A 14,723-nucleotide genomic window follows, 5' to 3' on the forward strand; every position below is an offset into this window, starting at 1 on the left:
GGTAGAACAGGATGTCATTGACATAACTATGGAAAATGAGCCAATGCTTGCAGATGAGGTCACTGAAGGGCAGCACATAATTAAGGAAGAGGAAAGGGCCAAGTATAGATCCTTTGGGGGGGTTGGCTTCTAGAGATCATAGTGTGAGGGTGAGAATAGAAGCAATTGTTGAAGATGTGCTGGTTGTGTGTGTTCTGATAAGCAGGAGTGGGACCAGGCTATGGAGGTTACGAGTTGATGGAGGGATGGCATGGTCAGTTGTCCAAAATGCTGTGGAGAGATCAAGGAAGGCTGTCACTATGCAGTCATGGGCGACCTTGGTGTAAATATTACAATTGAATTAAATTTGGCTCTCGAGGGGTTCGTTCGACAGCAGAACAACAACAAATTTTATTTATATAGTGCCCTTAACGTAGTAAAACATCCCAAGGTGCTTCATAGCAACTGCAATGTTGTAAAATAAAACACATACATTTGACATCGAGTCACACAAAAAGAAATTACGGGAGATGACCAAAAGTTTGGTCAGAGGTAGGTTTTAAGGAGCGTCTTAAAGGAGGAAAGAGAGGTGGAGAGGTTTAGGCTTCCTAGGCCACTAGAAGGGCAGTTAAAAGTCAACTACATTGGTGTGGGACTGGAGTCACACTTAGGCCAGACCAGGTAAAGATGGAAGTTTCCTTCTTTAAAGGACATAGTGAACCAGTTAGGTTCCCACGGCAAGCCGACAACATGGTCACTTTTTTACTGATGCCAGTTTTTATTCCCCAGATTTTTAACAACTGAATTCAAATTTTCAAATATTCATGGTGTGGTTTTGGATTTGCAGCGGATTTTTGTTTGGATTTTGCCTTTGTTAGTGCCCCAGAGAGGCAGTAATGGGTCGCGAAATGCTTATTGCCCCGGCGCTCAGTTTCCACTGACCTGCTAGGGAAATTTGGGGCCAGGTTTGCAGCAGTGCTGAGGAGTACCGCCCAGGAGCATTGTGCTGGTGTGCAACGCCCCCCGGTTTCGACTGCGAAGCGATATTTGTTTGGAGCGGCACGCATAGCGCCCCGTAGTGAGACCACCAGATACAGCTGGCGGTCAGAGCTGTCCCGGGGCGCTAAGGGAAGGAATGATTGAACAAGGTAAATGAAATTGATATTTCTTTGGGTTTTTTTTGCGATTCGCCTTTATTTCTAGGAGTACTTTATTGGGAATGTTTTTTGTCCCGATTTTTCTTTTCCAGGGAGGCCTCTCTTAGGGTGCTCCGAAGCCGGCTCTTTAGCAATGGATTTTCGGTTGCTCACCCGGCATCGCGCCCTAAGAGAGGTGTGGAACAAATCCCTTAGCGCACCACTCCACTCTCGGGGCGCATGAAGCAAATTTTTTGGCTGCCATTGCAAACCATTTTCTGGTGCAAAATTTACCGACCCGCCACTATTACCGCCCTATGAAGCCTCCAACCAAAAATCCAGCCCAATTGTCTCTGAAGTATCAGTCCAGGTTTTGGGATTAAAAGCTCATTAACATAATCAGTACACTACCGTGCCCATATAAGTAAATATTGGGGCAGTGTGAGTCAACTTTGAAATGCAAGGCATATAGGGTCTGATCCGCTTATGGGAGCAACTGGCTCCACTGAACCTGAGAAGGTATCGACGGCAGATTGGACATTTATAACTAGATAATGTACCCCTATCGCTTAAGGATGTAATCTGCGACTTTGGCCAGTATTGAGAGGGTTGAAGGTTCTGGAGGGATTTGAATAGACAGTTTTTAGAAAGTTGTGAGGCAGTTACAGAGACTAGGTTCTTCATGGAAAAAAGTTGGAGATGGGGCAGTAGCTCGAGAGAGCAGATAGGTTGAGGAGGAGGTGGTAACAACAGCTATTATGAAAGGGACAGTGCTAGAGGAAAGAGAACCATGGACAATGTCAGCTAGCATGATGGCCAAGAGATCAACTTGAATGGCCAGGGCTTGAGTTGGGTGGGGATCAAAGCAGCAGAAGTTGGGATTCATGGGGAGTTGAATGTGGAGAGAGCATGATGAGATGGCAGAGAAATTGCAGAGTGATGCGGATTCAAGTCTAGAATTGGTGAGCGCCAGCGGGAACTGCACTTGGTGTCAGTTTGGTTCAGTTGGTAATACCTCTGATTTATAAGGATGTGGGTTCAAGCCTCACTCCAGGACATGAGCTCATAATCTAGGCTGACTACTAATGGTGTAGTGTGTTGTTGGAGATGCTATCTTTTAGAGGACATGTTAAACCGAGGCCATGTCTATCTGTTCAAGTTAATGTAAAAAATTGCATGGTACTATTTGAGCAGAGCAGGGAGTTCTCCTGGAGGCCTGGCCAGCATTTCTGAGAATGTGATGAGCTATATAAAGACAAGTTTTCTACCTTTATCTCCTTTTGGTATTAGAGTTGATGGGTGGGGGGCATGGAAGAAAGGGTTTGAGGGAGCAGTTAGTCATGCAAAAACATATCTTTGGTTTGTGCTTGCCGCCTTTGTCCTGGAGCACGAAGCACTTTTGGCTGAAAGGAGCAAGCAGTAGTAACACTTCATGTGGTTGAGCCAAATCTGGCAGTGATATATCATATCATTATATATCATAGGAGGTCCCTCTAAATCGAGCAAGACTTGCTTCCACTCTAAAAGTGAGTTCTCAGGTCACTGAACAGTCCAATATGGGAACTACAATCTCTGTCACAGGTGGGACAGAGAGTCGTTGAAGGAAAGGGTGGGTGGGGCGTCTGGTTTGCCACACGTTCCTTCCGCTGCCTGCGCTTGTTTTCTGCATGCTCTCGGCGACGAGACTCGAGCTGCTCAGCACCCTCCCGGATGCTCTTCCTCCACTTAGGGTGGTCTTTGGCCAGGGATTCCCAGGTGTCGGTGGGAATGCTGCACTTAATCAAGGAGGCTTTGAGGGTGTCCTTGAAACGTTTCCTCTGTCCACCTGGGGCTCGTTTGCCGTGTAGGAGTTCCAAGTAGAGCGTTTGTTTTGGGGGTCTTGTGTCAGGCATGCGGACAATGCGGCCCGCTCAATGGAGCTGGTCGAGTGTGGTCAGTGCTTTGATGTTGGGGATGTTGGCCTGATCGAGAACACTGACATTGGTGTGTCTGTCCTCCCAGGGGATTTGCAGGATCTTGCGAAGACATCGTTGGTGGTATTTCTCCAGTGATTTGAGGTGTTTACTGTATATGGTCCACGTCTTTGAGCCAAACAGGACCATCTCTGGCAGTGAATAACCAGACCGGATGTATGCTCGAATCTGCAGTCATCAGACTTGAGGGGATACACCATAGATAACAAATGTGACTTTACTAAATTATTTATACAAAAAAATTATTGATCTGGTTGAGAATAAAGATGACGTTATAAGTCGGGTAATCTAATGTTACTGTATTTCATTGGTCAAACAACATTAAGATATTACTAAATGTATTTAAACAATGCAAGATTAGCTACAAATACATCACAAATGTACATTTCTATTAAGAAATGAATCAAGAATTTGTTTTGATGCAATTTTTTTTTGTTAAAAAATTTTCAAAAGCCTAAATTATTGGAAGAATGACTGTCAGCATAACTACACCGGTTGGTTTTTAAGTTACCACAAGGCTCAGTTATCACTTTATAGAAATGTTGATGCTACTTTATTCCTATTTATGATGCATTATATTTTGTGTGATACACAGATGAGCAGTGAATGGGAAGCAGTAGCTTGTGGGAAGACGGAGGATCAGCTAATAATGACTGAACAGGCTCGGAGATACCTGAATGCGTATAATGGCAGTAACACAAGCAGGACTCTGATCCTGTAACCGGCCACTAACTAAGGAGCCCTATCAATATACACTAAAATGGATTCAAATCATTTTGAGCTGATGTCTTTCATCATAAACTTAGCTCCTAACCCACCTAGGTGTGATTTTCTATGAAGAGGTTTGAGTCTGTTTAAAATTCTGACGTAAAAAACCTAACCAAAACTAAAATGAAGCTGCTTTTGCTAAATGTAATATGTGCTAATATAGTAGCTTATATTTAAAGCTATATGAAACACAACGGATGGAATGGTGGAAAAAAGTACTGTCTAAGTTGCACTCTTTTGTCTTTGATATGCTGTAAAAAGAAGAGACGAAATGCTATTAATGGATATAATGCCATATAATGGGTAATTGTCATGTAGTTATATTTTTGCAACTGATCCAAATTGTTAACCAAACATTGTGAAAAATTAGGATTTGTTGCTTGTAATCAAGCATGAAAAATTAAACCAGCTAATATCAGATATTTGGCAATGACAAAACCAAGATAATTTCCTGTTGTATGGTATGGTATGCTTTAATTTGAACATATGTTAATATATGATCAAATAAATGTAAGTGAAGCATAAAACCAAGTGTTTTTATAATGTAAGTAGACAGGATGAAGATTTTTTTTTATTTCACAATGGTGAAATACCAGTATTTAACACAAGTCTCTGAAACGTGAGATAGTGTTTTGAATGTATTGTATGTAGAAGCAGGGAAAAGTTGTAAATTGGGAGGCAAGGGTACGTTTTCTTTAAATTATTTTCAGCTCTAATGCTTAATAGTATTTATGTGCGTGGATCAAGCACCTAGGAGCCACTGTTAATTCCTGTTGATGAGAAATTATTATTGTTGGTCACGCATTCCAAAATATGCACATCTGTTTTAGCAGATGAATTTTCTTCATATTTAGATACTTAACAAAAATGCAAATATCTTAAGATATAACCATTAAAGTGTACTGGTTGATTGGGGGCAGGAGTTTGTGTTCATTTTCAGTCGTCTCCATATTCTATGGATTATTTGGATCCAAGTTATGAGCAGAAGGGAGAAAACTTTCCTAATCTCCCTTTGCACAAAGTAACTGCTGATTAACCATCCTGCTTGGAACTGATCTTGTATTGCTTCCCTCCTCACCATACCCTCTAGAAGAGAAGGTGGGTGAAGAAAAAGAATGAGAACTGCACACAAACTTGTATCCTAAGTATTTTACAGTAGCATATGCTGTCTCTGTAAATACAGATGAGTTAGCACCATTCCACTTCTAAATCTAGTCAAAATCACAATATCATTATACTCCGCACTTAAATGTTTAACCAATAATGGATGGGTACATGCACTTCCTTGTTAAATTGAAAATTGACTAAACAACCATAGGACATGAAATATTGTTGTCACTGCTCTGGTCTGCCATTCATTTTTTTTTTTAGCAAGATATTGCATGCAAGTCCATTATTACTCAGTTGCACCTTAAGATCACTTCATAATTATCCAGTTTTTCATAAAATATATACTTCCACAAGTGTACTGTAAACAAAGATGTTCTCTTTAATACAAGAAGCATTAACTCCAACAATTGCAATCTACTTTTGTGAAAAATGTTGCAGTTTTGGGAAAGGATAAAAGCCCAGAAAATGTTTGTTGTTTTTTTGTTTTCATGGCATCACACCCGATTGGTTTTATTTTCATGGCATAATGATATCATTATCATTACAATATATATTTATAAATAGTAGTGAGAGGGAACTTTTGCAACAACTTTTGAGCAGTAATAAAATTATATATATCGTGCTACAACTTCAGCTGACAAGTAGACAATCTTTTAAACTCCTCAAATTAATTTGATTTTGGTTATCTTCTACATACTTTGGTTGTGCAAACCTAATTAAATTGACATTTTTATCTGTCGGGTTAAATTGTTAGTGCATATGTTCATATTGCCTTGTCTTATTGTGGTTCAAGCAACTAAAATGACATGCCATCTTCAATAACACTGAAATTTCCTCAACTCAATTTAAGGTATCACCATATTGCAGCAAGTTGGAGGAAAACATACCCTTGGAGCTCAGTATTGAAGTACTTTTTAAAAGTCAGTTTGTTTACCTTTTTTTTTTAAAAAAAGATTTATGCTTAAAACCAAGCAGTCTACTTTGTTAATTTTAAAGTATCTCAGAAGAGATGAACAAATTGTGAGTCTCAAAATGTTAAAGAATTATCTCTCATTTAAAATGAACCTTTGGGTCCATGCACAGGTAAAACATTGGCTTCAAGTTGCCTGAACTTAGATATTTGCACTTTTATTTTAAAGAAATGTGTGTAGGCTTTTTTTCTTTTTTTTTGTAGCACAGTTTTAATTAGTTATATGGATCTGCAGAGTACAAAATGTGTGCTTGGAGATGTAGCACTGACCTGTTTAAAAAAAAAAATAGTACATAGTTATTAAATAGCTATAAAATATTTAGACACTCCTCTCCTGAGTTGTACTGCTATGCACAATAGCAGGATATGCTTGCTGCTACTGAGATGGAAAAGGGAGCATCTGATGCACTGTGTATAGAATGTACATAGTTTGTATGATGGAAACAGTGATTCTGTAACATTTAACAGCTATTTTATGTGAAGGTTCTATCTTGCATGCTGTGTTGGCTAAGCACATTTTAATTGGACACTTTTTGAAGGTTGTGTTTTCTTTTGGTGTGTTTTTTTTAGGTGGTTTTGTTTCTGCAGGGTTGAAGTTTTGAATGTCAAATACATGTAGCAGTTATATAAATCCTGCAGTTGCTCTGATTACGTAGTCTCTACGGATTTACATAACACCATTTTTGATTATATCAGTCTTGCATTATTCACGGATGCTGCATAAACACTGAAAGGTTGTTTAGTTATGCCATTATACTGCCATATGGTTAAGCTTTTCTGCAGTGATCCGTCACATATGTGTTTTAGTATCCTGGTACATGCCCTTTCTTTGGCATGATCAAAAAAGGTACACCAACTGCCTATGTAGAACATATGTATGTTGTATCAAAATAAATTGCTGTGTGCTATCATGTAGTTGTGTAACATTTTTTAAAGTTTTGATTTTAAATCCTGGTTATCTCAAGAAAAATATAACAAAATGAAAAAAAATAGCTGAAAGCAGAACAAAAAGAATTAATTAGTAATTTAGTGGATCAGTGAGCCCACTGACCCAGCATATTGGTACACTGATTCACTACTCAGGATACAGGCTTCTCCTGCTTGTCGCACACCACAAGTTCTATACTGAAGGTATCATCAGGAGATGATCTTTTTCCATAAAAGGGCAATTTCATCACATTGGACTTGAGTACTTCTTCACAACCAAGTCAAGTGGCAGCCTGGCAATGGGCAGTGTGATAACCTTGTAAATAGTAAACCAAAAAGATGTACATAAGAACATAAGAATTAGGAATAGGAGTAGGCCATCTAGCCCCTCGAGCCTGCTCCGCCATTCAATAAGATCATGGCTGATCAGGCCGTGGACTCGGCTCCACTTACCCGCCCGCTCCCCGTAACCCTTAATTCCCTTATTGGTTAAAAATCTATCTATCTGTGTAGAATATAAATTGCAAGATGGGGGCAAACTGAATCGCTTATTTGGGGAGGAGAGAACTAGATCGGTAATATTTTATTAAAGAATTTGAAAACCAGTATGACACAACACTTTTTTTAAGTCTGAAATGAACTTTACAGATCAGAAGGTTCCAAGCTCATTTCCAGGTCTGCTGAACTTCTTGATCCTGGCATGTAGTATTGAGGACACAACTGGTTTTGGTGTCTCCAGGCTAGGGATGAAATTAACTGGTCTGGTCTCTGGATTAAGCTCCAATGACCCGTGCTGGAAAGTGGACATATGTGATTGGTCTCTGTTGTGATGTACACCACAGTCCGATAGCCCTTTGACACTTGCTGCTTTGGCTCCAAGATGAAAAATGACTGCTTAGAAGAGTTGCACTAGAACCATACCCCAATGAGGGTTGCTCTTCAGATGAGGATGGAAAATCATGATCGAATAGACTTGGGTGCCGAAATTTCCCCTTTCTATAAGAGCCGTGACCCCCCCCCCCCAAGAGACGGCCATGGGTTGGTAAAGAGTTACCGATCTGTCGGTGAGGAGGGGCTGCCATTTTGTATATTGCCCTCCTTTAATTTTGGAGCGGTGCACCTGCCCACCCCGCTTTCCCGCTGCGTTATGCACGCACCGACCGGCGGTGACCCCCTTTCATAAATTGCTCCACGGGGAATTGCCCCCCGGGAGCAGCGCTGCCCTTTTTGTGACTGGACAGTGCGGCTGCCAGCGACTTCGTTTCATTTTTTATTGTCGGCTGACTGCCAGGTCCGACCCACAGTAATGCCCACGGATTCGGCCGGGCTGCCAATAGGCAGCTTGGCACCTCCTCTTGGGTACCAGGCTGCTGGCCCAGCCGAAACCCTCCCTGCCATTAAAGTGGCTGCAGAGTTCTAAGCGGCCCTCCCCTTTAACTGAAGGGAAGGGATGTTGTGACACGTCAGCGTCGGCCGCTCCGACCCGCCCTCACTTCTGCCCTGCTAGTGGCGGCAGTTCCGACCCGACTGCACTTTTGCCTCTCTTCCAACACCGCTCCGACCGGAAACATAAGCCAAATAGCTGAAAATCGCTGGGGCGGACGGAGCACCTAAAAATCGTTGGGTGTGCCCCATTTCGGGCTGAAGCCAATTTCGGCCCCTTAAAGTTTAAAGAATAATCATTTAAATGTCTAACTTTGGATGGTTTGTCAGACATGTAGAAATATTTACTGTGTATCTGCTTGACTTGATTAACAGCACCCTGCTTTTGAGCCAGAAGTTTATGGATCAAGCCCTGCAATGAACTTGAGCATATGATCTAGACTGACACTTGAGTGTAGCTCAAGGGGAGCGCTGCATTGACAGGGGTGCTATCTTTTGCATGAAACAATAAACAGATTGCAATTTGCTTGCTCAGATGACACTAATCAACAACAACAACTTGTATTTATATAGCCCCTTTAAAATATTAAAACGTCCCAAGGCATTTCGCAGGGGTGTTATAAGACAAAACAAATACATTTGACACTGAGCCACATAAGAAGAAATTACAGCAGATGTCCAAAAGCTTAATCAAAGAGGTAGGTTTGAACATAACAAGAAATAAGAGCAGGAGTAGGCCATTTGGCCCCTCAAGCCTGCTCCGCCATTGACTCGATCATGGACTTCACTCCACTTCTCTGCCCACTCCCCATAACCCTTTATTCCCTTATCGCTCAAAAATCTGACTATCTCCAACTTAAATATATTCAATGGCCCAGCCTCCACAGCTCTCTGGGGCAGAGAATTCCAAAGATTTACAACCCACTGAGAGAAGAAATTCTTCCTCATCACAGTTTTAAATGGGCAGCCCCTTATTCTGAGACTATGCCCCCAATTTTAGTTTCCCCTATGAGTGGGAATATCCTCTGCATCCACCTTGTCAAGCCCCCTCATCTTGTATGTTTCGATAAGATTACCTCTCATTCTTCTGAATTCCAGTGAGTATAGGCTCATCCATTTTTGGAGCGTCTTAAAGGAGAAAAGTGGCAGAGAGGTTTAGGAAGGGAGTTCCAAGAAGAAGAACAGGGTCCTTAACCACCATCATCAAAGCAGTTTAACCAGTTATTTATCTTAGTACAATTTTGTACAGTTGATTGTCTTGTGCTAAGATAATAGAACTAATTTTAAAGAAACCATTCAGGTACAAATTGCATGAACCGCATAATACAAATTCAAGGGGGCTCAATAGAGAAGACCGAAAGGGCAAGACGAGGATGGGTGACATTTAGAATGAGAGCCAAAAGGCAGGAATAGGGTAAAGCGTGAGGCTGTGAAGGGGAAAGGGTGAGCAGTGATAGTGAAGGGGAACAGGAGAGCAAAGGGTGAAGATAAGGATGGAGGAGTGCCAATGCTAGAACACCCAAAGGAACAAACCACAAGTAGCAAACAACAACAGACAGGATGGGACAGCATCCCAGGACATCTGAAGGTTAATATCCAACAATGGTGATTTGCTGCAGACAAAAGAGACACAAACACTTGGGGGTAAGGCAACAGCATGGATAGACAATGACATACCCAGCAACAAAAAAATAACCACTATCCAACAAGTTACTGAGCAATGTCACAGGAGATCTAATGATGTTTAAGACATTTTGATCTTGTGCATTAGATGCATTTCACTGCTTGCCTAATTTTGGAGAGCTTTCTCTTGGATGTCGTGCTGAGGATGTTGTGAATAGCATGTTTAGTGAGTTGGTCACATCACAGGTAAAGGTTACACAAGCAGATAGGGAATGAGTGACCAGCAGGAAGAGCAGTGGAAGGAAGGTAGTGCAGGGGTCTCCTGCGGACATCTCCCTCCAAAACAGATATACCACTTTGGCTACTGTTGGGGGAGATGACTCATCAGGGGAAGGCAGCAGCAGCCAAGTTCATGACACCATGGGTGGCTCTGCTGCGCAGGAGGGCAGGAAAATGAGTGGGAGAGTTATAGTGGTAGGGGATTCTATTGTAAGGGGACTAGATCGCCGTTTCTTCAGCAGCAAATGGGACTCCAGGATGGTATGTTGCCTCCCTGGTGCAAGGGTCAACGATGTCTCGAAGCGGCTGCAGGGCATTCTGGAGGGGAAGGGTGAACAACCAGTTGTCGTGGTGCATATAGGTACCAATGATATAGGTAAAAAGCGGGATGAGGTCTTACAATCTGAATTTAGGGAGCTAAGAGTTAAATTAAAAAGTAGGACCTCAAAGGTAGTGATCTCAGGATTGCTACCAGTACCACATGCTAGTCAGAGTAGAAATAGCAGGATAATTAAGATGAATACATGGCTTGAGGAATGGTGCAAGAGGGAGGGATTCAGATTCCTGGGACATTGGAACCAGTTCTGGGGGGTGGGGGGGGTGGTGGGGCCAGTACAAACCAGACGGTCTGCACCTGGGCAGGACTGGAACCGATGTCCTGGTGGGGGTGTTTGCTAGTACTGTTGGGGAGGATTTAAACTAATAGGGCAGGGGGATGGGAACCTATGCAAGGAAACCGAGGGAAGTAAAATGGGGTCAGAAGCAAAAGGTATAAAGGAGAAAAGTAAAAGTGCAGGGCAGAAAAATCAAAGGCAAAAATCAAAAAGGGCCACATTACAACATAATTTTAAAAGGACAAAGAGTGTTAAAAAAAAACAAGCCTGAAGGCTGTAGAATTTACCAATATATCGCAAAGATTCCAGGTACCTTTCCCCTGCAGAGGAGAAGAATCCCTTTCTGGACTTTTAAAATGAAGGAAAACTTTGGGACACAAATGAATTTTAAAGGGGCAGATGAGGCCTGCAGGGGATAAAAGGGGGTGCATTCATGGAGACACCCCCCCCCCCCAGTGTTTGGACTCATAGGAAAGGGAATTTAATTTGGAACTATCTACCAGAAAGTTTGAAATCCTAAAGTGCACATGGAAGAAACTACGAACTTTAATCGAATTTGGGATTTTTAAAAGGTGTATGTTGGGTCTGCAAGAAAAGGGGTGGGGTCAATATCTAAAGGGCCAGTTTGGACATTGGAACTAATCAAATTGTCTGGGAACTGTACCCTCGAAACTTGCCCCTTGAAAACATTAGCATTTAAACAATCAACGATGGAAGAAACATTTATCACCGCACCCGGAGGACCCAAATGTCACATACATATTCCAACACCTTTTCAACAGGCATAGAAATATCTGGCTCAGGCCAGACTAGCACAATGGAGAGCTCACCAACTTCGAAAAGCCTATTAACGCCAGATTAAAACCACTTAATCAAATTTCAGTTAGCTGGCTGAAAAATCAAAACAAAGAACTGAGCTAGATTTGATGGAAGATAAGGAAGCCTGTTTTAGTATAATTGAAGTCTGTTCTGGCAGTTAGGTGTGCTTCAAGAGACACTATTAAGTTAGCAGTCTCATTGCATAAGTTCTACACCAGCCTCGATAAGTGGGATCCCGAAACATCGGCGAAAGGAATCTCTAAAACCCAGAAGGACAGCACCACAACAGCAAACAGGCTGTCAAAACAACTATTGGAAAGTTGCGGGCCATCGCGACCAACCCAACAGTCAACCGGAACCAACCCGACAAAACCAAAGAAAAACCGAAGATTTTTCCACTCTACAAGCTGGTCCTACGCTACCAAGGGGTACAGACTACAGAACGTGGACAACTAAGGCGAACCCTGGAGTTGGAACTGTCAAAAAGGGGATTGGTGAGCATAGCCCCTGAACCCCCCAGAGCTATAACTTCGTTAGTTAGGGAAATTGGGAGGAGGGAGGCTGGGATAACTTGTGTAAATGTATCTGCATTCGCCTCTTTACCCCATTTAGAGTTTAAGCTGTATTCTTTTCCCCACAGACTGTAATTGGACAATTTATTCAATGTGTTGTACCCCTCAGTGTGTATTGGTCTGTGTGTGTGATTAAAGGTGTGCCTTTTACTTCTTTTTAAACACAATAAAGCCATACCTGCTTCCTACCTTGAAACCGATTGTCTGTACAAGTCTGTCACAGTCCCTTCATAATTCCAGTGTCGAGAACCAAGGGTGTGGGAGCGATTCGGAACCGCTCATATAAGATCAGAAGGGAAAGCTGACCCCCTGCAAACCACCCCTTACAAGGCTCTGTGTCTCAATGTGAGGAGCATTCGTAATGAGATGGATGAATTAACTGCGCAAATAGCTGTTAACGGATATGATGTAATTGGGATTACGGAACCATGGCTCCAGGGTGACCAAGGCTGGGAACTCAACATCCAGGGATATTCAATATTCAGGAAAGAAAGACTGAAAGGAAAAGGAGGTGGGGTAGCGTTGCTGGTTAAAGAGGAGATTAACGCAATAGTAAGGAGGGACATTAGCCTGGATGAGGTGGAATCGGTATGGGTGGAGCGGCAGACAGCAAAGGGCAGAAAACGCCAGTGGGAGTTGTGTACAGATGACCAAACAGTAGTAGTGAGGTTGGGGATGGCATCAAACAGGAAATTAGGGATGCGTGCAATAAAGGTACAGCAGTTATCATGGGTGACTTTAATATACATATAGATTGGCTAAACAAACTGGTAGCAATACAGTGGAGAAGGATTTCCTGCATTGTATAAGGAATGATTTTCTAGACTAATATGTTGAGGAACCAACTAAAGAGCTGGCCATCCTAGACTGGGTGTTGTGTAATGAGAGAGGATTAATTAGCAATCTTGTGCAAGGCCCCTTGGGGAAGAATGACCATAATATTGTAGAATTCTTCATTAAGATGGAGAGTGACGCAGTTAATTCAGAGACTAGAGTCCTGAACTTAAAGAAAGGTAAATTCGACGGTTTGAGAAGTGAATTGGCTAGGATAGACTGGTGAATGATACTTAAAGGGTTGACGGTGCATAAGCAATGGCAGACATTTAAAGATCACATGGATGAACTTCAACAATTGTACATCCCTGTCTGGAGTAAAAATAAAACGGGGAAGGTGGCTCAACCGTGGCTTACAAGGGAAATTAGGGATAGTATTAAATGCAAGGAAGAGGCTTATAAATTGGCCAAAAAAAGCAGCAAACCTGAAGACTGGGAGAAATTTAGAATTCAGCAGAAGAGGACAAAGGGTTTAATTAGGAGGGGGAAAATAGAATATGAGAATAGCTTGCAGGGAACATAAAAACTGACTGCAAAAGCTTCTACAGATACGTGAAGAGAAAAAATATTAGTGAAGACAAATGTAGGTCCCTTGCAGTCAGAATCAGGTGAATTTAAAATGAGAAACAAAGAAATGGCAGACCAATTGAACAAATACTTTGGTTCTGTCTTCACTGATGAAGACACAAATAACCCTCCAGAAATACTAGAGGACCGAGGGTATAGCGAGGAGGAGAAACTAAAGGAAATCCTTATTAGTCAGCAAATTTTGTTAGGGAAATTGATGGGATTGAAGGCCGATAAATCCCCGGGGCCTGATAGTCTGCATCCCAGAGTACTTAAGGAAGTGGCCCTAGAAATAGTGGATGCATTGGTGGTCATTTTCCAACATTCTATAGACTCTGGATCAGTTCCTTTGGACTGGAGGGTAGCTAATGTAACCCCACTTTTTAAAAAAGGAGGGAGAGAGAAAACAGGGAATTATAGACTGGTCAGCCTGACATCGGTGGTGGGGAAAATGTTGGAATCAATTATTAAAGATGTAATAGCAGTGCATTTGGAAAGCAGTGACAGGATCGGTCCAAGTCAGCATGGATTTATGAAAGGGAAATCATGCTTGATAAATCTTCTAGAATTTTTTGAGGATGTAACTAGTAGAGTGGACAAGGGAGAACCAGGGGATGTGGTGTATTTAGACTTTCAAAAGGCTTTTGACAAAGTACCACACAAGAGATTAGTGTGCAAAATTAAAGCACATGGTATTGGGGGTAATGTATTGACGTGGATAGAGAACTGGTTGGCAGACAGGAAGCAAAGAGTAGGAATAAACGGGTCCTTTTCAGAATGGTAGGCAGTGACTAGTGGGGTACCACAAGGTCCAGTGCTGGGACCCCAGCTATTTACAATACATTAATGATTTAGATGAAGGAATTGAATATAATATCCCCAAGTTTGCAGATGACAATAAGCTGGGTGGCGGTGTGAGCTGTGAGGAGGATGCCAAGAGGCTGCAGGGTGACTTGGGCAGGTTAGGTGAATGAGCAAATGCATGGCAGATGCAGTATAATGTAGATAAATGTGAGGTTATCCACTTTGGTGGTAACAACAGGAAGGCAGATTATTATCTGAATGGTGACAGATTAGGAAAAGGGGAGGTGCAACGAGACCTGGGTGTCATGGTACATCAGTCATTGAAAGTTGGCATACAGGTACAGCAGGCGGTGAAGAAGGCAAAT

The 14,723-nt window shown here is 42.1% G+C and overlaps 1 protein-coding gene across 10 annotated transcripts in view; it reads left to right on the forward strand.

Moving 5' to 3' along the window:
- The window catches only part of mybl1 (v-myb avian myeloblastosis viral oncogene homolog-like 1), a 113,282-nt gene extending 106,438 nt beyond the window's left edge, over nucleotides 1-6,844 (forward strand). For all 10 annotated transcript variants that reach the window (XM_070891516.1, XM_070891477.1, XM_070891539.1 and 7 more), the window contains one exon: nucleotides 3,684-6,844. In XM_070891516.1, coding sequence (XP_070747617.1) covers nucleotides 3,684-3,809 — 126 coding nt within the window. In that variant the 3' untranslated portion in view covers nucleotides 3,810-6,844. The remainder of the gene's footprint in view (nucleotides 1-3,683) is intronic.
- The last annotated feature ends 7,879 nt before the right edge of the window (nucleotides 6,845-14,723 follow it).

The sequence above is a fragment of the Pristiophorus japonicus genome, chromosome 1 (genome assembly GCF_044704955.1).
Source record: "Pristiophorus japonicus isolate sPriJap1 chromosome 1, sPriJap1.hap1, whole genome shotgun sequence".
In the NCBI taxonomy this organism is placed as follows: Eukaryota; Metazoa; Chordata; class Chondrichthyes; family Pristiophoridae; genus Pristiophorus; species Pristiophorus japonicus.